Source organism: Pelophylax lessonae (assembly GCF_965119305.1).
Source record: "Pelophylax lessonae genome assembly, chromosome: 1".
NCBI classification, from domain to species: domain Eukaryota; kingdom Metazoa; phylum Chordata; class Amphibia; order Anura; family Ranidae; genus Pelophylax; species Pelophylax lessonae.
Window position 1 is genome coordinate 560128736 of NC_138768.1, and position 26265 is coordinate 560155000.

A 26265-nucleotide genomic window follows, 5' to 3' on the forward strand; every position below is an offset into this window, starting at 1 on the left:
TGAGAGGAAGTTTTTTTAAGGGACGTCTGCTACCAGCCTTACAAGGCCTGCCTACCAAGACCGGCAAGGCCAGTCTGGTGCTACCAGAATGACTGGAAACCTTCTACCTTGATTCTGCGTAGCAGTCTTGACAGAAGTTGTATTGGAGGAAAGGCGTAAATCAGACGATACTGACCCCAAGGGGGCACCAGAGCTTCTGGGGCATCGGCCAGAGGATCCCGAGACCTTGACATGAACCTCTGCACCTTCCTGTTGAGACGGGAAGCCAGCAGGTCCACATCGGGGGTCCCCCACCGAAGACATAGTTGATGAAATACCTCCGGGTGAAGAGACCATTCTCCCGAATCCAACATCTGCCAACTGAGATAGTCCGCTTGCCAATTCTCTACCCCCGAATGTGCAAGGCAGAGAGGGCCGGAACATATCGTTCTGCCCACCTCAAGAAGCCGGCCACTTTCCGGGCCGCCAGGACACTTCTTGTGCCCCCTTGATGATTGACATATGCCCCAGTCGTAGCAATGTCTGACTGTATCCGCACAGGGCTTTCCTGCATTCGATCCATCCATTGAGACAGACAAAGTCTGATCGCCCGAATTTCCAGGATGTTGATTGGCATCCTGGACACCTTGGGCCAAACACACTCCCAAGACACCTGCCCATTCGGACAGACTTGCATCCGTGGTGATTACAGTCCAATACAGGGGAAGAAAAGATTTTCCCAGACATAAAGCAGGGGAGTGGAGCCACCATAGGAGAGACTCCCTTGAACCCTGACTCAACAGGATCAGATTGTCCAATGACAGCCTATCCTTGTTCTATTTGATCAGAATCTCCCTTTGCAAAGGTCTGGTGTGGAACTGCGCAAATGGAACCGCCTTGAAGGTCGAGACCATCAGACCCAGCACTTGCGTGCAAGTCCTGAGTGATGATCGATGGTTTGACAACAGGAGCCGAATAGCATCCTGTAGCTTCAGAAGTTTTGTCTGACGAAGAAACACCTGGGGTGACCCTCAATCCAGTGTCAGACCCAGGTAGTCCAGCTTCGTGGACGGAGACAGTGCTGATATCTGAAAATTCAGTGTCCACCCGAACTCCTGCAGAGTTCGCACCGTAACATCCAAGTCGGCTTCTAGAGCCGAGGAAGACTGCATGCAGAAGCAGATCGTCCAGGTATCCTAGTACCGCAATCCCCTTTTGCCATAACAAGGCCAACACTGGGGCCAAAACCTTTGTGAACACCTGAGGAGCTGAGGCGAGACCAAAGGGTAACGCCACAAATTGAAAGTGCTCCTCGCCCATGGCAAAATGAAGAAAACGCTGATGCCTGACATATATTGGAATATGAAGGAAAGAGCCCTTGAGATTGACAGAAGCAAGCAGATCTCCTTGATGAAGGAAAGCTACTACTGTGCGGATGGACTCCATCCGAAATTTCTGAACCCGCACAAAGTGGTTCAGAGCCTTGAGATCCAAGATCGGATGAACCTTGCCTTCCATCCTGGGAACTGTAAACAGATTTGAATAAAAACCTTGGAAACATTCAGACTCTGGAACCGACACAATAACTTCTTGTGCTAACAGGTCCTGCACTGCTCCATAGAGGCCCTGTAGCCACTCTGGAGACAGGCGTAAGATGGAAGGAAAGAACATTGCCTGAGGCAAGGACCGAAACTCGATCTTGTAACCAAACCGAATAATTTTGTTGACCCATTTGTCCTGAATGAGCAAGGTCCACAGATTCGGAAAGAAGCGAAGACGTCCCCCCACCCCAAACGCGGATGATGGCGCTTTGGACTTAGCATTCCAGGGTCTCTTGGAGCCTCGCGCAAGGTTACGTGTAGATCTCAAGCCTTTTTCCTGCGATCCAGACGGACGAAAGGGCCGCTTGTGAGCCGAAAAGAAGGGACCCCGCTTACGCAGAGGTTCCTTGCCCTTAGCAGCCTGCAGAAGCAATGTACTCTTGCCTCCTGTAAGGCACTTAATGAAACAAAGAGGAGAAGCGCTCTAAGTGCAGACAGTTTATTTATATATAAGGCAATATGTGTAGTAACTCACTAGACATAAATGAAGGTCAGGCTGTGTATTGATTGACTACAATCAATTGAGTTACTACACATATTGCCTTATATATCAATATACTGTCTGCACTTAGAGCGCTTCTCCTCTTTGTTTCTTTTTGCTCATACAGAATTTCCTCTTGGTCTGTGGAAGAGCGGCTCAGTGCATATGGACTATCCCCTCTTGTCAACACGCTGATCTCATACAAAACAGTAATTTCCCTCTTTTTTGTTTCATTCAGTGCATAGTTCTTTGTCCTTTGTCCCCCTCCCCTCCTTGTTTGTATTAGATTTATCAAGCACATCTCCTGTGTTGGTGGTTTTTAGCGCTCTGGTTATATACATATATACGTAAGGCACTTAATGATCTCTTTCATAGAGGCATTGAACAGAAGGTCAACTACAAAGGGAAGATCAGTCAGCACCTTTTTAGAAGCCTGATCAGCTGACCAGTACTTCAACCAGATCATGCGGCGAAGGATCACCGCCGTCACAGAAACCCTGCCGGCCAAGGGGGCCGCATCAAGGGATGCTTTACAAATCTACTGTAACCCTTGGATCAATTGATCCACCAGCTCAAAAGGGTGTTGACTATCCTCCAGATCCTGGCGCAAAATCTTAGCCCATTCCGTTAAGGTCTGGGATACCAAGGTGATCGCAAACCCTGGTCTTAAAATTGAACCAGCCACGGTGAAGAGGTACCGGACCAGAGCCTCAGCTCTTTTGTCCACGGGGTCCTTAAAAGATGGGGGATCCTCCACCGGCGAAAGTGTGGCCTTATTCAGCCTGGAAACCTGAGAATCCACCGACGGTGGAACTGTTAGTTTCTTCAGAAGAGACTCCTCAAAGGGATATCTCCTAGCAAAATGCTTAGGTATTCCAACCATGCATTTCGGGGAACCCCACTGACTAGTGACAATCTTGTCAAAATAGGCAAAAAAAGGCAAACTATACGGGGGGGGGGCGCTTCTTGCCAGGCCTCCTTTGCAGGGCCATATCCACTTTGGCTACCAGCAACTGCAGGGCTGCCGTCATGGCTGCCAGGGCAGACTGAGACCCAGAGGGTCCCGCAGCTTCCAGGAGTGGAACGGGTGGTGAAACGTGCCCCATATGCTCCATGACCACAAAGGGTTAAATGGAACCGTGCTGCTCAGTAAATAATTTTTTTTTGTACAAAACGGGAGGCCCCTCACCCCTGTGCACCGCTGGGGCACCACAAGAATCAGTGCACTCGTGGTGCTGAATACAGCAAGGATGGATATATACCCCCCAGAGACTCACCACCTGAGCTGGAGAGCACCAAAATGGTCTGCCACACTGCTGGAAAGAGGAAGAGGAAGCGCTGACCTGACAGTAGAGGCATCAAAAACCAAATGGAATGGGAGTAACCATTCACAAGATAAGGCAATATCCACGCGGTGTGAAGTGTAAAAAGTAATAGTTTATTCAAAAATTGAGAATTAATAACATGTTGTCACACATATCTGCAAACACAAATCACAAGACATGACATTAACATGATTAAAAGAACATCCCAATGACAGTGCAGGTGAATGAACACAGGGGATAAGTCACTCACAGCTGTAGAATAAGCAAATATCAAAACTCCCGCTATACTGTGAAACACAATAGCAATGTGATAGTTAGCATTAATTGCATGACTTGGAATCAATTTGAAAACGTGAATTGAAAATCACAGTAAGTGTATCACATTTCAAAAAATCTGATTCAATGTTGCAGGTGCGGATCGCTATTCAGGTGTGGATCGCTCTTCAGAGTGCTATATTTCTGATAAGGCAACATGAGCTGATCCAATTAATCAGCATAGTAAGAGGACGCATATAATGCAACATTTGCTGGTGTAAATACACAGTCCAACCAAAAGGAAATTCTGAGACTGACTATGGGTGAATGGAAAAACAGTATATTCCACTGATGTCAGGTATTCTAATCAAGGAGTATAATGAATGGAAGTTCAAACACACATCCACATTTGATAGACAGTCCTGTGCAGATATCAGAACTCCCACTATGTAGTGAAGCACAGTAGCAATGTGATGGTTGGCATAAATTACATGACTTGAAGTCAACTTGAAACGTGAGTTAAGAACCACAGTGATAAGTGTATCACATTTCTAAAAGTCAAATTCAATGTTGGAGGTGTGGGTCGCTCTTCAGAGAGCTATATATCTGATAAGACAGCATGAGCTGATCCAATTAATCAGCATTGTAGAGGAACACACCTGATGAAACATTTGCTGGTGTAAATACAAAGTCCATCCAAAGGGAGATGCTGAGACTGACTATAGGTGAATGGAAAAACAGTATATTCCACTGATGTCAGGTATTCCAATCAAAGAGTATAATGGCTGAAAGTTCAAGCACACATCCGCCTTTGATAAACGCTTCAATGCAGATACAGGGGAGCCTAAGCAGGATAATACTATATCACCCAAACATGGGGAGTGTAATACTCACTGCTTCTTGTCACTTGTGCCCCCAATATGAAGTTCCAAAGTTGACTGCATCCAGGCTGGTGATTTAAGAACTTAGAAGCCAGTTTCACAGTGTCCAAATGAAGTATCTGTGTTAACAAGGGGAGACGAGGCTGAAGAGGGTGATCCCATGAGCTGGCTTCTCCTTTTTCCAATATAAAGTGTGAGTATGGCAGCTACCGCTGGTCAGTGTCTCTCCACACACATCAGTTTGTAAGGCTTCACGAGCAGCTCAGAGCACACCTGCCTGATCTGGGAGTAACAGCCATCACTGGATGACGCGTTTCTTCCGCCACTCGGCAAACTTCTTCGGATCAGGGGAGGGGAGATGTACACGTCCTTTTATATTGTGTAATTCAATGGATTTCAGACATTCCCTCCCCCGCAGTGATTTGTTAGGATTGCAACATAGTGATAGACCACATAGCAACTGGCACAGATGAGTCAATCAGGAGATGAGACATGGCAAAGGATCATGAGGAACAGGAGGGGAAGAGAGCAAAGTATACTTCGCATACTCCTGCACCTCAAGATCATGTATGAAGCAGGAAGAAATGTAACAATAAGAATCACTAAACTGACAAACAGATGCAAACTGGGTAGAGATCTAAAGTATATATCTCTCCCTGGGCTCAGTCTATTACCTGGGGAGGTAGGTATTCAGTATTACAAGAGAAGGGAGGACAAATATGGAAGCTAGTCCAAGGCAAAAATCATCAAATCTTGATTATACAGAATACTCTATATCTGACAGATAATCAAATATATCATATTAAAAATATACCTGGAGATCCCGGGTTGCCAAATGGAGAAGGCAAGAAGGGATGAGAAAAGAGACAGGAGGAAAAACAGTTGCAGGTCCCCATACCACCTCTGAAGAGTGATACACATACCCGAAGTGCGGTTGTCCTTAACACTAGGATCTAGTGGCATTTCTTCAATTTAGACAAGATGTAGGATAATAAAAAAGTTGAGATAGAGTCTTTAACTATGATGAACACAGTCAAAGGCAAAAAATCACCGCGTCTTGATTATATAAAATACGTACTGTATCCGTCTAAAAGGAAAGTATACAATGTTGGAAGGATACCTAGAGACCCTAAATTGCTAAGAAGAAAAGGCAGGGAAAGGTAAGGAAAGAAAGATATAAGAAGAATCACTTGAAGGTCCCCATACCACCTCTGACGAGTAATACACATACCCGGAATGCAGTTGTCTTTAACACCAAGATCTAATAGTGGTGCTTGGATTTAGACAGGAAGTAGAGTAATACTAAAATTTAGATATAGTATATATTTACTTTTGGCCAGCCTTAGTTATCAAGAAAAACGTTTAAGTTAAACTCTGTATTTAACCCATTGGGTACCAAAGTATTAACATTGTAAATCCAGAATTTTTCCTTACGCAACAAATTCCTGTAAAAAATCCCCTCTTCTTGGAGGTAAGTCCAGGAGAAAGATACCTATTATTTTTAAACCATCTGTCTTACTTGCATGATAGTCCCTGAAGTGTAAAGCAACCAGATTTTCTTTAAGTTTTTTAGCTTTTTCCTTGTCTATGTCTGATGATTTTATAATATCCCTAAGATGTTTGCCAAAACGAACCCTCAGTTGACGTTTTTTTTACCTATATAATATTTCTGACAGGGACATTCAAGCAAGTAAATAACTCTAGATGATGAACAGTTAATAAACCTTTTAATCTCAAATGTTTTAGTATGTTGTGTGTTCCAGAAGGAACGGGTCTTTTCAACAAAAGGGCACATCTGACAATGTCCACAAGGAAACATACCAGAAGTTCTTGGCACATCTGTCAACCAATTACCCTTACCAATTATTTTATATTCAGAGTGGACCAAAAGGTCCCTCAGGTTGGGGGCCCTTCTTGCCACCATAAGTGGCCTTGGTCCCGTGATTCTAGAAATGGAGGGTTTGGATGTAAGGATGTGCCAATGCTTCTGAAGAATGGACTGAACATTTTTCCATTGTCTGCCAAATTTCGTAATAAATCTAGTGTGACCCTGCGATTTATCCCTGTCTGTTTTGGTATTTTTCATGGTTTTCTTTATTAGTAGGGCATTTCTATCAGTTTGTAGAGCCCTTTTCTTGGCATTCTATAAGATGCGATGGGGATGCCCTCTCTCTCTGAATCTTCCATATAGTGAGGTGGCCTCCCTGATGAACTGCTCCAAATCAGAGCAATTCCGCTGGATGCGGAGGAACTGTCCAACAGAGATACCATTTTTTAGAGATCTGGGGTGGTGGCTTTCGGCATTTAATAAAGTGTTGGCGGCTGTCTTTTTTCTGTAGGTGTTAGTCGTCAAAGATCCTCCTGCTGAACTGATATTGAGATCAAGGAACTGAATCTTTACAATATCATAGACATAGGTCAGCCTGATATTCATGTCGTTCTGATTTAACTCACAGAGAAATTCCTCCAATTGGGCCATGGTGCCCCCCCATAATATGAGGATATCATCGATGTACCTGGATATAAACCCCCCCCAGAGACTCACCACCAGAGCTGGAGAGCCCCAAAAGGGTCTGTCACATTGCTGGAAAGAGGAAGAGGAAACGCTGACCTTACACTAGAGGCCCCGCAGCCTCAGCACTGCCTCAGACTACAGGAAAATGGCCATTGAAAATCTAGGGGGAAACCAAAAGCATGACCGCTGGACTACACAAACGGCGGACGAAGCCGGGAATACAGATTCAATAGCAAAATGTCTGCACCATGCGGCACTGCACGGGACACTGGACCCCAGGGAAAATTTCACAGACCCAAGGAGGGACCCCCCCACACACCCTGGTATGGACACCCCCTACAGGGGGCCAACAGCGGCATCACCCACTGCTCCTCCGGCCCAGCACCATGCAGCCCTCCTACCCAAATTCACCCCTGCCCCTAAAAGGGGCTGGGGGACAGGGGAACGATGAGGGCACCTACACAGGGGGGAACACTGCAAGAGAGAAGGGGTAAAACACAAGGGGGAGGAAGGACAAGGGAGGGGCCTACCATCCCCGGGGGTGGGCCTGCGACCACCCCAGCAATTCCGCAGGTAAGGAGGGGAACACTACTCACCATATCAGTCACCAGACGGGCTCTCAGCAGTCCACCACACCATCATGGAATGGGGGTGCTGCGGCCTGAGGTACGCTGCGACTCTGGTCGTGACTGCTGTCGTGACCAGGGCTATGCGACCTCGGGAGGTGTTTCGCTTACTGGTCAACCCCCGTCCAGTGGGGCTATGTCGCGGCCAACCTTGCGCAGAGCTAGTAGTTGGGTCGTGCTCACAGGTCAGACTGGGAAGACCGTAAGGATCTAGGATATCCAGTTTGTTGCCCAGTCTGGCTGTTGATTGTAGTACACAGGAACAGTTGATTGTAGTTCACACATGAACAAAAACAAGAAAGAAAAAGTAAAAAACTCCATTTAAATAGGAAAAAATTCCATGACCTCAGATCCAAGCAGAGAGGCAGGTCCTTAATCATGACTAGGCAGAAAAAATTGGCAATGTCCCAGGGACATAACCAAAAAGGTTTCCGCCTAGTCCTATTCCTGAAGAGAGACAGCATAAAGCCCACTGCTCTGAAGACTTGAAGGTGGTAAGTTGAGGGGTATTTGTACTGTCCTGGAATTTTAGGACCCAGAGAAATGAGATAGACCTTCAGTACATCAGGAATTATCAAATTTTCAAATATATATAGCGCAATTTGTAGACTCTATAACTTTGACACAGACTAAATAATGTACACTGATTTCGGTTATTTTTTACCAAGGAAATGTAGCAGACGACATTTTGGCCACATTTATGAAGAAAGATTATTTGTTTTCAAAATGTTACACCAGAAATAAAGAAAAACATGTTTTTTTTTCAAAATCTTCATTTTTTTCTTCTGTTTATATAGCAAAACAAATTTAAAAACGCAGTGGTGAATAAATATCACCAAACGTAAGCTCTACTTGTGTGAAAAAATGATAAAAATTTAATTTTCAAACTGTGTCATGTGATCAAGCAATTGCCAGTTAAAGCAACACAGTGCTAACCAGCCAAAAATGCCCTGGTCGTGAAGGGGGTAAAACCTTCCGGTGGTCAACTACAGTAAAATCGATCCAACAGCAATATATAGTTTCTCTGTAACAGGCAGCAAAAAAAAAAACAAGGCAAATGATTACAAACCTGCTGATACTTGGACATGGGGTATAGCAGTGTGATGTCCAGTTTAGGGTTGTACTGAGCTAGGGACTCATGCCTGTAATGTGTAATAAGGGCCACCACTGATGTAAATGTTAGGGGTTCAGAGAAGCCATACATGTTATCTCGATGGAAAATCTTGATCAGTTTGTTATTTCCTCCTTTCCTGGAAATAAAATATTAATAGGATATAGATATATAAATACATACATACATACAGTATATATTCTTTTTTTTAAGACAATAATACAGAATATAGCTACGTTAGACAATGGAGAAAACATTTTTTTGACTCAAGTCTTAAGGTATACTTATTAAATCTTGAAAGTTGGTTGATATTTGGGGGGCGAGACAGACGTGTGCTGCGAGAGCTCCGGTGAATCCTGTGCCATCCTTACCTCTTATCCTGATTCCAGCGGTGAATTCTACTTGTTCGGGGTGCCCTCCTCTCCCGGACCTCCTAGGGTGCGTTTTGGGATGCCGTCCAGGTCCAAACCCTCCGCGGCGGCACCGAAGAAGAAGCCGGATCCCCCGCAGGCCTAGTGTCCCGACGCTATCTTGGATCGGCTCCGCACGCTGCTGGACACACTAGAGATGTCTTCTGATCGGGCGGCTTCTCCCTCCCCGGCACCGGCGGCGCAGGGCAGCGACATGGCGATGATCCTCACGGCCATCGAGCACAGTAAGACTTCTCTTTTGGCTCGCATAGATCATTTGGCTGAGGAATGCAATTTCATCCGGGCCGATCTTGATAAGATCCGGGGCAGGCTGACTGAGACTAGGATCTCAGCCACGGAGGACACCTCAACCCAGCACTCTCAGTCCCTCCATTCCCTGCAGCAGACCGTTGCTATGCTTCTTGCCAAAGCGGATGATGCCGAGAACCGCCAGCGGCGGAACAATGTCAGGGTGCTGGGCCTGCCTGAAGGGGCCGAGGGGGACCGCCCTGCAGAATTTGCTGAGTCCTTCTTTAAATCCCTGCTCTCCCTTACCGAGGTTTCCCCTACATATGTGGTGGAAAGAGCTCATCGGGTCCCAACGGGTCGGGGGATACCTGGCGCCCTTCCCAGACCGTTCCTTGTGCGGTTCCTCAACTATAGGGATCGGGATCGCATCCTGAGTGAAGCCAGGAAGCATGCCACTCTCCCCTTTGAGAATTCTGAGATTCACCTGTACCCGGACTTCTCCGCTGAGTTGCAGAAAAAGAGGAGAACATTCACGGATGTCCGCCGCAGACTCAGGTAACGGGAAATCAAGTACTCTATGCTTTATCCTAGTCGCCTTAGAGTGCAACATCAGGGTTCTGTGAAGTTCTTTGATGCCCCTGAAGATGCTGACGCTTGGATCCTGACCCTGCACTGAGGCCTGTTTGCCTGTGAATCCCTGCATTGATGTTTGGATTTCTCCCTGCCTTGTCCACACCTGTGCCCTCTGCCCGGCCTCTCCTCCCCCCCCCTCCCTCCCTCATCCCCCCCCCCCCCCCTCCGGTCTCGTGGAGCCTGGTCATGGCCTGTACTGTTGCTTCTGTTTATTATGCCCCCCGGACTGTCTGTGCTCCCCGTGCGGTTGAGGGAGGGGGTCTCTGCCCTGTTTACCCTGCCCCCCTGTGGCTGGGCGCTGGACTTGGTTACTGTCATTTCTTCTTCCCCCCCCCCCCTCACACCCCCTGGACCACTCCGCACCTTGGCTTCACTTCCTCCCCTCCTTTTTTGTTTTGGATGCTTCTGCTGGATTACCTCTGGATTCATCGGAGCTCTTGAGGGTCACTCCCTTCCCTCTGGGTTGTTTTCTGAGTTTTGGGGTTGCTACAAACCTATGTCCACTGCCCAGATACGGACGCACCTCGGGGCCTCCCTGAGAACTCTGTAGTTCAGTTGACTTCTGTCGCAAGTTTGGGGTCTAAACTGTCTAGCTAGTTGTTGGGGTAATGCTGGTCAGTCGGGAGTTTACTGTTGGGCACGGTTCGGTGCTCTGTTTTTTCTCTTTTTATTTTTCATTTTTTCTTTTTCAGACTGCTCGGTACTACCACATCTCTCGGATTTCACAAGTCTCTCTCTCCCTATGGGTCCCCATGGGGCCGCTGTTCTGCTCGCTTGACTGGGTAATAATATTGTACTGTGTGTGTGTTATCCTGCTATGCCATATGTGTTATTAAGGTATCATGGGTTCTCCCATTAAACTTATTTCTTGGAATGTGCGGGGGTTGAATGACAGAGTCAAACGGTCTTTGATGTTTAAATATTTGACGGCCCATAAGCCCACAATCCTGTTCCTGCAGGAGACGCACCTGACGGGTGCTAAGGTGCTTTCTCTTAAACGCGCCTGGATAAAACAAGGGTTCCATGCCACTTATTCCTCGTATTCTAGCGGGGGTGTCCATTCTGCTCCATAAGGCTCTGCCGTGTGCTGTGGAACAGGTCATTACTGATCCTGGGGGTTGGTACATCATTCTAATATTGCAAATGTACGCTACTCGCTGGGCCCTTGTCAATATTTATGCTCCTCCGCCCTTTGACTCTGGTATTCTCTATACTGTTTTTGCTAAGCTGGCTCCTCTCCAGGTGCCTCATCTCCTGGTGGGCGGGGATTTCAATGCCATTCTAGACGGGGATCTGGATGCATCCAACTCTTCGAGGGGGGCGCATCTGGACCTGGTCACCTGGGCGGACACCTTTGGTCTCCAGGAGCTTTGGCGTTGGCGCAATCCCCGGGAGCGGGCTTTCTCCCATGTGTCCCCCGCGCATAAGTCTGGGGCTCGCATTGATTTCTTGTTTGGTTCTTCCTTGGGTCAGGGCGGCCTCCTACCTCCCGGCCGGCCTCTCGGACCACTCTCCTTTGGAGGTTTGTGTGGCCCCGGGGGCGGTCGCCAGCCGGGATGCTGGCAGCTGGCAGCTCACTGGGTGCATGAGCCTAAGATACAAGAGCGAGTGTCTGCTAAATTGTCTGAATATTGGACCGTTAATGATCAGTCCGCCCCGACTGACCTGGTGTGGGAGGCTTGCAAAGCCGTTACCCGTGGTGAATATGTCTCCTGTATCAAGGCGGTACGGGTAGAGGCGGCTTCCCGCACGGCTCAGCTGGGGCAGGAGGAGATGGCGGCCGCGGCTCACTTTGCCTCGCAGCCTGGCGATGCATCCTATGCTGCGCTGGCGTCTGTCAGACAGGAGTTGCGGTTACACTACACCTCTCTGGTGCAACTGGACCATGCACAGTTCCGGGCGCGGTTGTTTGAAGCGGGGGACAAGAATGTCAAGCTACTAGCGAATCTGGTGGCAGACACGTGTTCCCAGACGGTGATTCCCGAGATCAAGACGCGGGAGGGGCACTTGGTCACTGACCAGGAGGACATTTTGTCCGAGTTCCACTCCTTCTATAGTGCCCTTTATGATGATCCGGCCTTGGCCCTCGGGGATCCCTGTCTGGAGACGCTGGGGGAGTTGGACCTCCCGGTGTTATCTGAGGCAGCTCGGCGGAGCTGGATCAGCCGCTTCAGCTGCAAGAAATCATGGCTGCCATTTATTCCCCTGCGGTAAATCGCTGGGCCCGGACGGTCTGCCTGGGGATTGGTACAGGGTGCACTCGGAGGTCTTGGCCCCCAAACTGCATCAGCTGTACTCCCAATGTCTGGAATCTGACCGCCTCCCTGACAGTATGTACCAGGCACATATTGTGCTTCTGCCTAAGCCGGGCAAGGATTTGCTGTATTGCTCGTCCTACCGGCCCATTTCTTTGTTGAATTGTGACCTGAAAATACTCACAAAGGTGCTAGCTACTAGGTTGATGAGAGTCCTGCCAACGCTGATACACACTGATCAGACCGGGTTTATGCCGGGCAAATCCACGGACATCAATCTTAGAAGGGTCCTCACACATCTTCAGCTGCCGCCTCCGGCTGACGCGACGAGGATTTTGGTGTCGTTCAACATTGAAAAGGCCTTCGACATGGTTCGCTGGCGCTACCTTATGCAAGTCCTGGAGTCCTTTGGTTTTGGCTCTGTTTTTTGTCGTTGGGTCAGCCTTCTCTACAGTGCGCCCACGGCTTGTATTAAATTGAGTGGGAAGCTCTCGCCTCCATTTAGTATCAGGCGGGGAACGAGACAGGGCTGCCCGCTGTCGCCGGCCCTCTTTGCCCTAGCAATGGAGCCGCTGGCTGTGGCCCTGAGGCGGGCACCGGGGGTGCAGGGGATTCGCGTTGGCCCTATAGTGGAAAAATTGGCTCTATATGCGGATGACCTCATTCTTTTTCTTGCGGATCCTGGCCCTTCCCTTGCGGAGGCTCTCCGTATTATGGCCTCCTTCGCTGATGTCTCTGGCCTGCGCACTAATTGGGATAAGTCTTAGCCTTATGGGACCCGGCGTCCCCGCTACGGTTGACCCGCACTGTTAAATATTTGGGTATTTATATCTCTCCGGACACCAGGGACTTTCTCAAACTTAATATGCAGCCCAAGATACTTTGGTGTAAGCAACGGTTGCGGGCGTGGTCCCAACTACCCATGTCCCTGATTGGCAGGATCAATTTGTTGAAAATGAAGGTTCTTCCAGTCCTCCTTTATACTCTTCGGCATTCCCCTGTCTGGATTCCGAAGTCCTATTTTGCCCAATTAGACTCCGTAATTTCCACCTTTTTGTGGTCTTCTCGACCTCCTCGATTTAATAAACGGATCCTCCGCCGGCCCAGGACACAGGGGGGGCTTGCCTGCCCTGACTTTTACTCATACTTCTTGGCTGCCATGCTCAATCAGGCTCATAACTGGCTTTTGTCGGACGACACCAACTCCTCGGTTATCCTTGAGGCGGCGCATGTGGGTTCCTACGAGACTCTTCGTAATGCCCTGTACCGGGGCCTGAGAGTTTCCTATCCCCCTCTGACCCCGGCTATGCGAGTGGTGGTGCGGGTATGGACCCAACTGGTGGTTGCGCCGGAGCGGAAGCTGGCCTGCTGGTCTCCAGACACTCCGCTCTGGTTCAACCCTCACTTGGTGGAATTCCTGTCCATCCCGGACCCAGCCCTGTGGGCCGCTAGGGGCGTCAAGACCCTGGCGGATATCAGCGTTGGCGGGGCTCTGGCTACATTTGATGACCTCAAGGCTAAATTTCAACTTCCCAACTCCTTCTTTTTCAGGTTCCTCCAACTCCGCCATGCCTACCGCGCGCAGTTCTCACCTGTGGCTGGTCTGGAGCGCAGCGACTTTGAGTCTCAGTTATGGGACCCTGGTATGCGTCAGCCGCTCTCCACCATTTACAGGGCCTTGTTACCTTCGGTTCATGCTGGGTTAACGGGACTGCGGGCGGCGTGGAGCACGGGGGAGGAGGGTTTGGATGATGAGGACTGGGAGGACATTTGGGATAGCTCGTTTTGGTTTGGAATTGCCCTAAGAAATATGAAAAGGTCTGGCGGGTCTGGGTGGATTCCAGATCCACGGTTGACGAGCGGGCCTCTGAGCCTGACATGGCCTGAACTTTGGTGGGGCCATGGGGAGAGAGAACGGGGAATATTGTTCCTGTCAAGGACTTTGTTTGCTTTTCTAATGTGGTTTCTTGATTGACGGTGCTGAGCAGTGTGGTTGAGGGATGTTTAGGGTGGGTGTTTTTCTGGGGTTATGTTGTTTGTCTGTTGGCCGGGGTATGCCCCTTATGGCCTTGTTTTTCTGTGTGCTTAAATTAATAAACAGAATTAAAAAAAAAAAAAAAAAAAAGTTGGTTGATATTCTAATATTAGTCCTCTACACATGTTATTTTTCCACGCTGTGGATCCAATTTACATCTATCTGATACACCCTGCTGTTGCTTGATTACATTTTATTATTTAACTTCACATGGCCAATTAAAAATAATTTAATAATCTATGGCTGCGGCTTGTTGGGTGATGTGAAGTTATTGTTTGAATTTGCCTTATGAATAGAATTAGCAGAGGGAGAGTCTGTCAATTCTATTCTATCAGTCCATAGGATTTTCCTTTTAATGAGTGCATATGTGCACATCTCTCTCTGTGCTAGGGGTGCGCCGTATGGCACGCTCCCAGCACAGAGACCGGGATCTCACCGTGAGCCACAGGCCCCATACGAAAAAGCGGGACCCGAAACTCGAGATTCTGGGTCACCTGATCGCTGTGATAGCCTCTGATTGGCCATCACAGTGATCGGTCACTGTAAAGCCCGCCCCTGTGTTCTCTTTCTCTGTGAATGGAGGAGAGAGATACATTGTATCTCTCTCTCCTTGCACAGGAAAAACAAAATACCTAGATTAAGGTTTGCTCTAGGTCAGTGCCAGGGTTAGTGTTTGGGTCGAAGGTCAGTATTCTTTTTTGGACAGAATCTTTTTTTTCAAATTAGTATCCGTGGCAGTGTGTTGTACTAAGGGTACAAACAACAACTAACATACACATATGTGGCATTAGTGCAATCGTCGGGAGCAGCAGAATTGAATTTGGGTTGTTCTTTGGTGGAAGGTTATGGTAGGTTATGGTAGTACCAAGAAATATACAGCAACACTTTTAAAAAAAATATTGTTTTTTCTTACTATTTTGGGCCAGTTTTTCTTTTTATAATAAAAACAAAAAACAAACAGGAGATAGCCATTAGCATTTACTACCAAATGAAAGCCCAATTTGTCCTGAAAAAAAAACAAGGAATAATCCACATAGATGCAAAAAGTAGTTGTGAAGATATGTATGATTTTACGAACACGTCAAAGTTGCAAAATTGTGCTTAGGCATTTCGATTAGTTTTACCCTTAGCTGCGAAGGTGTTACTATCTGGCATCCCCCCCCACCTGTGGCAAAGGGCTTAATAGGCCATTCCCCCATCCAAATGCTGATGACTGCAAAGGCCTACCTGTCAATTTTTAATGCCTGGGATGTGGACAGTGGAAAGAGCTGGAATGTAATGTTTTGCCATAGAAAGTATGATTAATGTAGGCCGCAGCTGTGGAATTTTTCAAATGGATTCTCATTGGGTGTCCTTGCAAAAATGGATTTTTGTAAAATCTTACCGTAAAATCCTTTTCTCTTAAGCTCATTGACAGACGTAGTCCTCGTTGATTCAACACAACTCGGGTTATGCTGCCCTCTACAGGAGTAGGACTAGACAGGAAAGAAAACATTCTGGCCACACCTTAGAGGCAGTCCCAGAGGGTATATCCTCTCTCTCTCTGCTACAGCAAATCAGTTATGTCACAAAGCAGTGTTTAGAGAATTTAACCCAACCCAACTCAAAAACAGAGGGGCGGGTACTACGTCTGTCAATGAGCTTAAGAGAAAAGGATTTTACGGTAAGATTTTACAAAAATCAATTTTTCTCTGTCGCTCATTGACAGACGTAGTCCTCGTTGATTCAACACAACTCGGGACGTCCCAAAGCAGTACCACAAATGAGGGGTGGGAAAATGGAAATCAAATCCAATCTAGAAGGCCCAACCGGTGCCAACTAGAAGTTTTCAATGCTCATCAATCAAAGATGAGACTCAACAGAAAATTCCAACAGAAAAAAAACCCCTCGAGGTAGACCACCGGTCTCCTCAAATTGCGGCCTGCAAAACCTTGCGGCCAAATGAGGCATCCGCCGATGCCATCACATCAATCTTATAAAATTTTGTAAAGGTATGTACCGACGACCAGGTGGCCGCCTTACATACCTGGACCACTGACGCCTGATGGCGGAAGGCCCAGGAAGTACGGAGCGCTCGAGTGGAGTGCGCCTTAACAGGGAACGGAGGATTCCGACCCTTAATAGAATAAGCCTGTACCACCGTCTGTCTAATCCATTTGGAGATAGTCGCGGCAGATGCAGGCAACCCCTTTCTGGGGCCATCCGTGATCACAAAGAGAGAATCCGTCTTACGGAACGATTCCGTAGCCTTCAGGTATACCCTGATTGCCCGAACCCCATCCAAGGAATGCAACGCATGTTCCCGATGATGATTGGGCTGAGGACACAAGGAAGGTAATACAATATCTTCATTCAGATGAAAGTCTGAAACCACCTTTGGAAGAAAGGATGGCTTAGGATGAAGAACTACCTTATCCCTATGAATCACTAAATATGGGGACTGGCATGACAATGCAGCCAGTTCTGACACCCTGCGTGCAGAAGTGATAGCCACCAAGAAGGCCACCTTCTGGGATAAAGTAAGCAAGGGAATCTCCCTGATGTTTTCAAAGGGAGGTTTCTGCAGAACCGACAAAACCAAATTAAGATCCCAGGGCGGTAAGGGCGCGCGGACTGGTGGAGCCAGGTGCCGCACCCCCTGGATGAAATTCCGCACCAAGGACTTAGTAGCAAAAGGCTTCTGAAAGAAGATTGCTAATGCTGAAACCTGATCCTTGATGGTGCTCAAGGCTAGTTTCTGCTCAACCCCCTTTTGCAGAAAGGCCAATATTCGGGTCACCGAATAGGTACGTGGAGGAAATCCTAAAGATTCGCACCACGCGATATACGTCTTCCATGTGCGATAATAGACCTTGCTGGAAGTCGCTTTCCTTGCCTTAATTAGCGTAGGAATAACTGAAGCTGACAACCCTCTGTCCTTCAGTACCTGGGTCTCAATGGCCTGGCCATTAAACCCAGCGACTGTAAAGCACAATGGAAGATCGGTCCTTGAGACCGCAGACACTCCCTGAGAAGAAGTTCCCAAGGAGCGTTCGCGACCAACATGTCCAAGTCGGCCAGACCGGCTTGACGAGGCCAGCCTAGAATTTCCAGGACAACTGGAGCTGACTGGATCCGAACCAGGCTGCCCTAGAGCTATCTGGCCCCGGCAATCCGACAAAGTCTGATCGTTCTCTGTTCCCACACATTTATCAGACACCTGATTCCTATCAGGAGTGGTGATTTCTCCTGGTTGAACATTAGGGACCGAAGTCACCCGGCTAGAGGTTCCTTGGTCTGTCTTTTCAACCGGATCCGATTCTTGTGGGGAACTGAGGCTAATCTTTGGAAAAGGTAAAGAAAATGATCTGTTCAGGGAACGGTAACTACCGCTCCCTGTAGTACTTAAATGTTGGAAGGGAAGAATCGCACCGGTAGCAGTGGTCGATGCTCGATCTAATGCTCTGAATACCGGTGAAGACGTCCCCCCACCCTCAAGCCGGGTGGGGGCGCACCTTCAGGCTGTGTAATCCTTTGCTACAGGTTTAGCTGAGTCGGTCTTTTGTTTGTCCGACCAGCCCTTCTTGAACCCTCCTAGAGGAGTTTTGCCCTTCCCGCTTGCTCCAGCAGAGCGAACAAACCCTTTATGGGCGGTAAAGAAAGGTCCCCGCTTGTTACGAGGTCCTTTAGCTTTAGCAGCCTGTGGCAAAAAAGTGCTTTTGCCCCCAGTGGCATCCTTAATGATCTCATCTAGGGTGGCCCCAAATAGGCGATTCCCCTGAAAGGGGAGATTCGCCAAGGTATTTTTGGAACCTAGGTCCGCTGACCAGCATTTTAACCACAGCACACGTCTGAGGATTACCGCTGACATAGATGCATGCCCTAATAGGGGGGTAGCATCCAAGGCTGCGTCACAGACAAACTGTAGTCCTTGTATAATCTGTTCCATCAAATCAGATGTTGCCTGGGGGATATCTTTCCCCTTCAGGTCCTGGCGCACCAATCTCGCCCATTCCGTTAATGTCTGAGAAACTAGACCAATGACAATTACTGGTCTAAAGGCTGACCCTATCAGGGAAAAGATAGTGCGAGACTCCGCTTCTACCTTCCGATCCACCGAATCCTTAAAGGACGAAGCGTCCTCCACTGGAATAACCGTGGCTTTATTCAGTCTGGAAATAGGTGGATCCACCACTGGTGGTACCGTCCATTTCTTAATGAGGGATTCCTCAAACGGATAGCGTCTAGCAATGCGCTTGGAAATAGTAAAGGTACGCTTAGAATGCTCCCATTCCTCTTTAATCTTATTACCAAAACACTTGGGTAAAGGAAAAACCTTCACCGTCTTGGTGGGTTTGCTAGTACCAAAGGGAATCTCTATTTCAGTTGCCTCTGCCGGTAAAACCTCAAGTCTTAAGGTTTCCCGAACCGCCACAACTAGTGCGTCCACCAATGCTTCTTCCTGAATTATGGCGGAAGCATGAACGTCCTCCTCACTGTCTGAGGGAACTTTACCTGAGACAACAGCCCCTGCAGAGGGACCTGCAGCTGCAATGACTATCTCAGAATCTGAATCTGAAGTATCAGATGATATAGGGGTAGGCGGGGGTCGCTTTCTTGACCCCCGTTCCTGACAGGCCGTCTCCACCCGAGCCACCAAAGACTCCAAAACTGCTGTAAATGCATCCATACTCTGTGCACTGGCGGGTCCCGTGGCCCCCTCGAGGGAAACAGGTGGGGGTACCTGTGTGGCAGGGTCCATGATAATTCCAGATACTACCCGGAAAAAATCAATTTGCCAAAAAATAAAACTTTTTTTTTTTTTCAGACCCCCAGCGCCACAAAGCCCCTCAGTGTTACCTGCTTAGGGACCCCTACAGAGCGAGAGAGAGAGATAGACCTCAAGGCTCACCACTTGATGCTCAGAGTTTCAAATGCAACTTGTCTCAGCGCTGTCTAGAACAGACAGGAAGTCTTTTGGGTGGCTTCCCGGGAAAAAGGAGGCGGCTCCGCCCCTCTGTACGCCTTCCGGCGCCTCCCCTAGCTCCACGAGGTGTTTGGGTCACCTCAAACATGGCCGCCCCCATGCTGGAGACACGAGGCTACGCCAAAATGGCGGCCTCGTGCGATCTACCAGACAATGGCGGCGGCCTGTACCGAATAACGGCATGTTTGCGGGAGTCTCTCGGCCTCACAAACCTTCACCCTCATGGTGATCAGCGTGGCCGGCGGTACCGGACCCTGGCGGGCCGTATGCGGTCCGTGGCCGTCGGGAGGCATCTGCTTAGCTGGAGGAATATGATCTGGAATGCAGTATACATGTATAGACATCGCCCTGTGGCTTCTGACAGGTAGGATACCTTATACTATCACAGTAATGTTCTAATACTGCCACTGACTACAATCATTTAAACATTTTTGCAATTAGATTGTCAGCTCCCAAACCAAGCCTCCTGGTTTCTTGTTCACAAAAATCACACTCCAATAGGGGGATCTGTGACCTGTATAGGATAGAGGGGAGACCCATCCTTACCATTACAGAGAGGGGCCCGCGTTCACCACAAGACCCGTCAGGGGGAAAGGGGGAACCTACTACTCACCCTACCGGAACCAGATGGGCGCCAACTCCTGACAGTACCCCTCTCCACCGGGGTGGGAGGGCTGTCGACCAATACGGACGCAGTGACTCATGGTCATTGGCGTTTAAGCGAGACGTTCAACTCGCAGGGTCAGTCCCCGTCCAGTGGGACTATGTCGCGGCCGACCCAGCGCGGAGCTATGGCCTGCACGCGCTCGTAGGCTGAACTGGGGTGACCACTGGATCTCAACATCCAGCCCGTCGCCCAGTTCCAGCTTTCTTGCTTGAAGATCTCACAGGAACACTGGAGAAAAAAGCTGTCTAAAAAATCTTTCTAAGAAAAAAATCCTGCCAGGACCGAAGATCCTAGCAAGGCATCTAGGTCCTTACTCCTAACTAGACAGAAAAAAACTGATTTGCTGTAGCAGAGAGAGAGAGGATATACCCTCTGGGACTGCCCCTAAGGTGTGGCCAGAATGTTTTCTTTCCTGTCTAGTCCTACTCCTGTAGAGGGCAGCATAACCCGAGTTGTGTTGAATCAATGAGGACTACGTCTGTTAATGAGCGACAGAGAAAAGAGGTTTCTGACTTTAAAGGAAACCCACATTTCTCTGAGCTCCAAAATGTTGATAGAAGTTCCCTTCACTTAAGAGGGGATATACTGTATGTCAGCTCTTGGGTTGCCACCTTATCCCTTTAAAATTGAACACATAATAATTACACAGGTTCTGTGGCACATTAAGTTGGTAATTAAACTCACTTAATGCTTTATTTGCCTTAAGGGATGAGGTGGCAATCCTAGACAGCTCCATAGCAGGACAGGGTGGCATTCATCATGAAAACTTTGGAAAGGGATTTTTTGACTCCAGTGCTGGGTTGAAAATCCACCATGCTAAGGAGAGTCCAGCAACCCAACAAAGCCCGCCCCACATGACACCTCACTGTGTTGTCAGTTGCTAGGCCTGCCCACATCCTAGCAACCAATGAAATACTTTAGTGCAGACATGCTGCAACTCCTGGCTATCTAGTCCTTAGGTGAATTTTAAATTGCACAATAGAGAGCCTATTGTTTCAGGGCTTCCAGGGCACTCTAAGATGAACCCGCCTGTATAAAATTGGTTGTGTCTCACACAAGAACAGTATAGTTTTTCTTGAAGAGAAGAGCTCTTATCGGTACAACACTTTGTTAAGCCTGTGGAGCACTGCCTGGAAGCATGATCTTGTAGCATTTCCTTGACTCATACTTGTCTTGGTTTTTTGACCATGGCCTATTTCATTGCCTGTTGTGCTTACCTACCTAGAAGGCAGGTTTTAGGTCTGCCTGACTTTAGCATCCCTAGTATAGGATTTGCAACTTGTAATTCATCACCTATTGAGAATTGCTTTACACAGAAGTAGAGAAAGGTGTACTACTAGAGTGTTTTCAAGAAAAGGACTGTCAACAGACGCAGAGGGCTATAATTTTATACATTTATTTCTATAGCTCAACAAAAAGGGAACGCTTTTTTTCCCCTGGTTCAAGACACATTTAAGGCTCCATGTACATGGGACGTTAGAAAAAACATCCTGCAAAGCTATTTCTGATATTTCTGACGCCGGGAAAAAGCAGCTGTTAAACGTGCTTTCAGTAGCTTTTTCCATTTGCGTTATTGCATGTTTGGCCATGTTGCTTTTAGCAGCGTTTTTTCTGCCTCCATTCAAAATCAATGGTTCCCTATGGGAGCCTATTGATTTGAATGGAAGTCGCACCGCAAGTCGGATCCGGCTTGCGGCACGACTTGCACTGTGAGAATCTTGAGGGGGAACTCCACGCCAAAAATGGAAATAAAACTGCGTGGGGGTCCCCCCCAGGTTCCAAACCAGGCCCTTCGGGTCCGGTATGGAATTTGAGGCTGGACCACATGCCCTCAACATGGGGGGGTGTTGGTGCTTTGGGGCAGGGGGAGCTCTGCACCCCCCACCTCAAAGCACCTTGCCCCCATGTTGATGAGGACAAGGGCCTCATCCCCACAACCCTGGCCGGTGGTTGTGGGGGTCTGCGGGCAGGGGGCTCATCGGAATCTGGAAGCCCCCTTTAACAAGGGGGCCCCCAGATCCCGGACCCCCTCCCTATGTGAATGGGTATGGGGTACACTGTACCCCTACCCATTCACCCCATAAAAGGCAGTGTATGTAAATAACGACAGGAGACGTTTTGGAAAGTTTATTAAAAATCTTCATCTATTCTTCTCTGCTCTGGTCTTCTCCCTCTCCTGGTCTTCTGCTCTTTTGCTGTCCGCTCTTCTGCTCTTTTGCCCTCGGCTCTTCTCTTCTTTTTCTTCCTCCGGTCCTCCTCCGACGATTATGCCGGTCTCCTGTCTCTGCAGCTTGTTATATAGCCATTGTGGGCGTGGCCCGATGACATCATCGGGAGGCCCCGCCCCCTCATGGCACAGATGACGTCATCTGTGACATGAGGGGGTGGGGCCTCCCGATGACGTCATCTGGCGGTCACGCCCCTAATGGCTATATAATAAGCTGCAGAGACCGGAGACCGGCATAATCACCGGAGACGTCGTCGGAGGAGGACCGGAGGAAGAAGAAGAGCGGACAGCAAAAGAGCAGAAGACCGGAGAGGAGAAGACAAGACAAGAAGAGCGGACAGCAAAAGAGCAGAAGACCGGAGAGGAGAAGACAAGAAGAGAGGACAGCAAAAGAGCAGAAGACCGGAGAGGGAGAAGACCGGATGAAGATTTTTAATAAACTTTCCAAAACGTCTCCTGTCGTTATTTCCATACACTGCCTTTTATGTGGTGAATGAGTAGGGGTACAGTGTACCCCATACCCATTCACATAGGGAGGGGGTCCGGGATCTGGGGGGCCCCCTTTTTAAAAGGGGCTTCCAGATTCCGATAAGCCCCCTGCCCGCAGACCCCCACAACCACCGGCCAGGGTTGTGGGGATGAGGCCCTTGTCCTCATCAACATGGGGGCAAGGTGCTTTGAGGTGGGGGGTGCAGAGCTCCCACCTGCCCCAAAGCACCAACACCCCCCATGTTGAGGGCATGTGGCCTGGTGTGGTCCAGGGAGGGGTGGGGCCGCTTGCTCGTCCCCTCCCCTTTCCTGGCCTGCCAGGCTGCATGCTCGGATAAGGGTTTGGTATGGATTTTGGGGGGGGGGCCCCACGCCGTTTTATCGGCGTGGGGCTACCCTCAAATTCCATGCCGGACCCGAAGGGCCTGGTTAGGAACCTGGAGGGGACCCCCACGCAGTTTTTTCCCCATTTTTGGCGTGGAGTTCCCCCTCAAGATTCTCACAGTGCAAGTCGCGCCGCAAGTCGGATCCGACTTGCGGTGCGACTTCCATTCAAATCAATAGGCTCCCATAGGGAACCATTGATTTTGAATGGAAGAAAAAAAACGTATAACATGGCTGAACGTAGGTTCATCACGTACAGTCACGCTTAGTCACGTTCGGCGGCGTTTCTGCGTTTGAAACGCCGGGAAACACACGTTCGAACGCAAATAATTGCGTTCTAAAAACAGTCCCTGAACGCAACTGCCTGCAAATGACTGTAAACGACCATGTGTACATAGACAGATAAGATAACATGGAGCTGCGTTCAGGGGCTTCTGAAAAAAAACGCCCAACTGCTCCTAAACGGCCATTTCCAGCGTCCCGTGTACATGGAGCCTAATTGTTTTATACCCACTGCAGCCAATTTGAGGCAGCTAAACACTGCAAACTGTTGGACATGGACCAAAATCCTAATGTTTTCCAAATTTCCCATATACAGTATCTCCAAACAGAACCATTATAGGAAATAGTGTAATGAACAGAACACAAAACGCATATTAATATTTAAAGCATGTTATTGTCACAAAAGCATATGGTTACCTGATTGTAAGTGTGTATTCCCCCTGAATTTTGGTGGAAGCATCTCTCACCAAATATGTCCCATCTGGTGTGTCTCGGAGTATATCATTCACCTCTTCCCTGAAGTAATGCAAACAGCAAAATTTTTTCAAATTAGTATAGTCCATTTAATATTATGCTGTATATTTATAATTGAGAACAGGTCATCAAAAAATATGCATCTAGTTTTCCCTTTTCTTTAAAATCCAAAGCCGTCTTTCCAAATATCTGCTGCTTACTGACTACTACCTAAAATTGGAGAATTACTCAACTTGAACAATTTTGGATGGAGTGCATGAAAATGATACAGTGTTAATGTGGAACTAAAGATAAGGAATGTTTTATGAAGGAGCAATTGATGGATTATGGTATGCACTTCTCCTGTCTGTCACCATTGCAACAAATACCTATTAAATATTCCAACCAATAATGTTTTTTCTGAGCAACAGCAGCCTGTAATAACAGCCCATTATCCATTCAGAGTTAGTGGATGTGTCCTTGGGACATGACAGATGCATTTATCTTAAAGTGGGAGCCTGTGTTAGCAGTAGAAAGAACAGTTGCAGGGAGCATGTAAAATAGTAACAGATTTTTTCAGCTCAGTTTTTACCCAAGGGCAGTGGATGTTTGTTAGGGTGTGCTACATAGAAATGCAAGTGGTGGGAGGTACAAGAGATATAGTGCAAGTCTTGTTATTTGCGTGGCACTTACAGTGGAAGTTGGCTCACACTATAGCTGGCCATACATAGACCTAAATTTGGCTGGTTCAGCAGGTACCGACTGAATTTTGATCCATGTATGGCTGTTCCCCCTCATGAGAAGTCGATCGATGAACTTCTCATTGAAGGCTTTGTTGGTAAATTTTTGGCAATCGGCTGCAGCATTTGATCAGCATATTCTGACGGCCAGGGACTCCTGCTGTTAGGATACAATGACACAACGGGGAGGATTCCCGCATCCCCATTGAATGTGTGGATGGGGGAATCAGTTCAGTATTTTTTCGGCCAGCCTAAAACAGAGACAGCAGAAATGAGACTGATCCTTTTATATTGTGTTACATGAACATGGCAGCATGGACAGGAGGCAAGACAAGTGTCTGTTGGAAGAAAGCATGCAAGTTTCATAGGGGAAAACGGAGCACTTAGCAGTTGGTGTGTTACAGCAGGCAAGGCAGCTCTTTTTTTTAGAATGTTTGTAAAACTGACAGTTCATAAGGATGTGTACATAGTGTGAAATCTGACCTTGTACATGTGGGCTTTCGTTTGAAGAAAAAGAGTGTTTACAGCAAGCTTTTACAAAGCATTCGCAATGTGTTATGCCATTTTAATTTGAACAGCTTTATTGAAGTATTTATAGCACCCTTCATCTCCAGTTTGGGAAAGTTAAACACAGGTCTTAGGCAGGCCACAGATGATATGATTTTCTTTCCTGCAACTATGGGACAGTCAGTGTTGATAGGGGAATCCCTCCTGTGGAGCTACTGTGTTCTCCCAGCAGGGAGTGCGGGGAACCGACCCTGCCAGGAGAATACTCTCCAGTGAAAGTGCTCCGCCAGTGAAAGGCTGGATTAGGAAGGCCTTCAGGTGGTGCTGTGCTGCGCTGGAAAAGCGCGCGGGATCAGAGGCAGCTGAGCGTGTGTGAGGGAGTGAGTAAGAGCTGAAAAAACAGTGAGTAAATACTGTGAGTGTGCGGTATTACAGTAACCCCCCCCCCCAGAAGGGAGAGCGGCAAAACCGGGACTCCCCCACCGAGACAAAGAGAGAGCGCCCCCCCACAGAGACAGAGAGGCAGCGGGGACCGAGAGTGGAGGAGACCAGTAAGTGACAGAGGATGGAGGCAGGAGCAGAGCAGAAGACTGACTGACTGAGGGAGGAATCGCTGACACATACTGCAAGTGCCGGCTTACAGGAGCGCAGGGACACACACTTGGTAAGTAAAGACTGTGACTGTGATTGTGACTGAAAACTGTGACTGAGGGTGTAGGGTAGTACTTGAGTGTCAGTGAGTACTGTGTAGCTGAGTATCAGTGGGTACTGTGTGGCTGAGTATCAGTGGGTACCGAGTGCCTGAGTATCAGTGAGTACTTGAGTATCAGTAAGTACTGAGTGCCTGAGTGTCAGTGAGTACCTGAGTATCAGGGAGTACCTGAGTATCAGGGAGTACTGGGTGTCAGTGAATACCTGAGTATCAGGGAGTACTGAGTGCCTGAGTGTCAGCGAGTAGTACGTACCTGAGCATCAGTAAGTACTGAGTGCCTGAGTATCAGTGAGTACCTGAGTATCAGTGAGTACTGAGTACCAGACAGTACTGAGTATCAGAGAGTACTGAGTACCTGAGTATCAGTGAGTACCTGAGTGTCAGTGAGTACTGAGTACCCGAGTGTCAGTGAGTACTGAGTACCTGAGTGTCAGTGAGTAGTGACTACTGAGTGCCTGAGTGTCAGTTAGTACTGAGTGCCT

General features: G+C 48.2%; 1 protein-coding gene across 1 annotated transcript in view; it reads right to left on the reverse strand.

Moving 5' to 3' along the window:
- PIK3R2 (phosphoinositide-3-kinase regulatory subunit 2) overlaps positions 1–26265 on the reverse strand; it is a 205807-nt gene that overhangs the window by 27556 nt on the left and 151986 nt on the right. The window contains exons 8-9 of the mRNA XM_082260724.1: positions 23789–23887; positions 8733–8913 (exon numbers count right to left, since the gene is read on the reverse strand). Coding sequence (XP_082116850.1) covers positions 8733–8913; positions 23789–23887 — 280 coding nt within the window. The remainder of the gene's footprint in view (positions 1–8732; positions 8914–23788; positions 23888–26265) is intronic.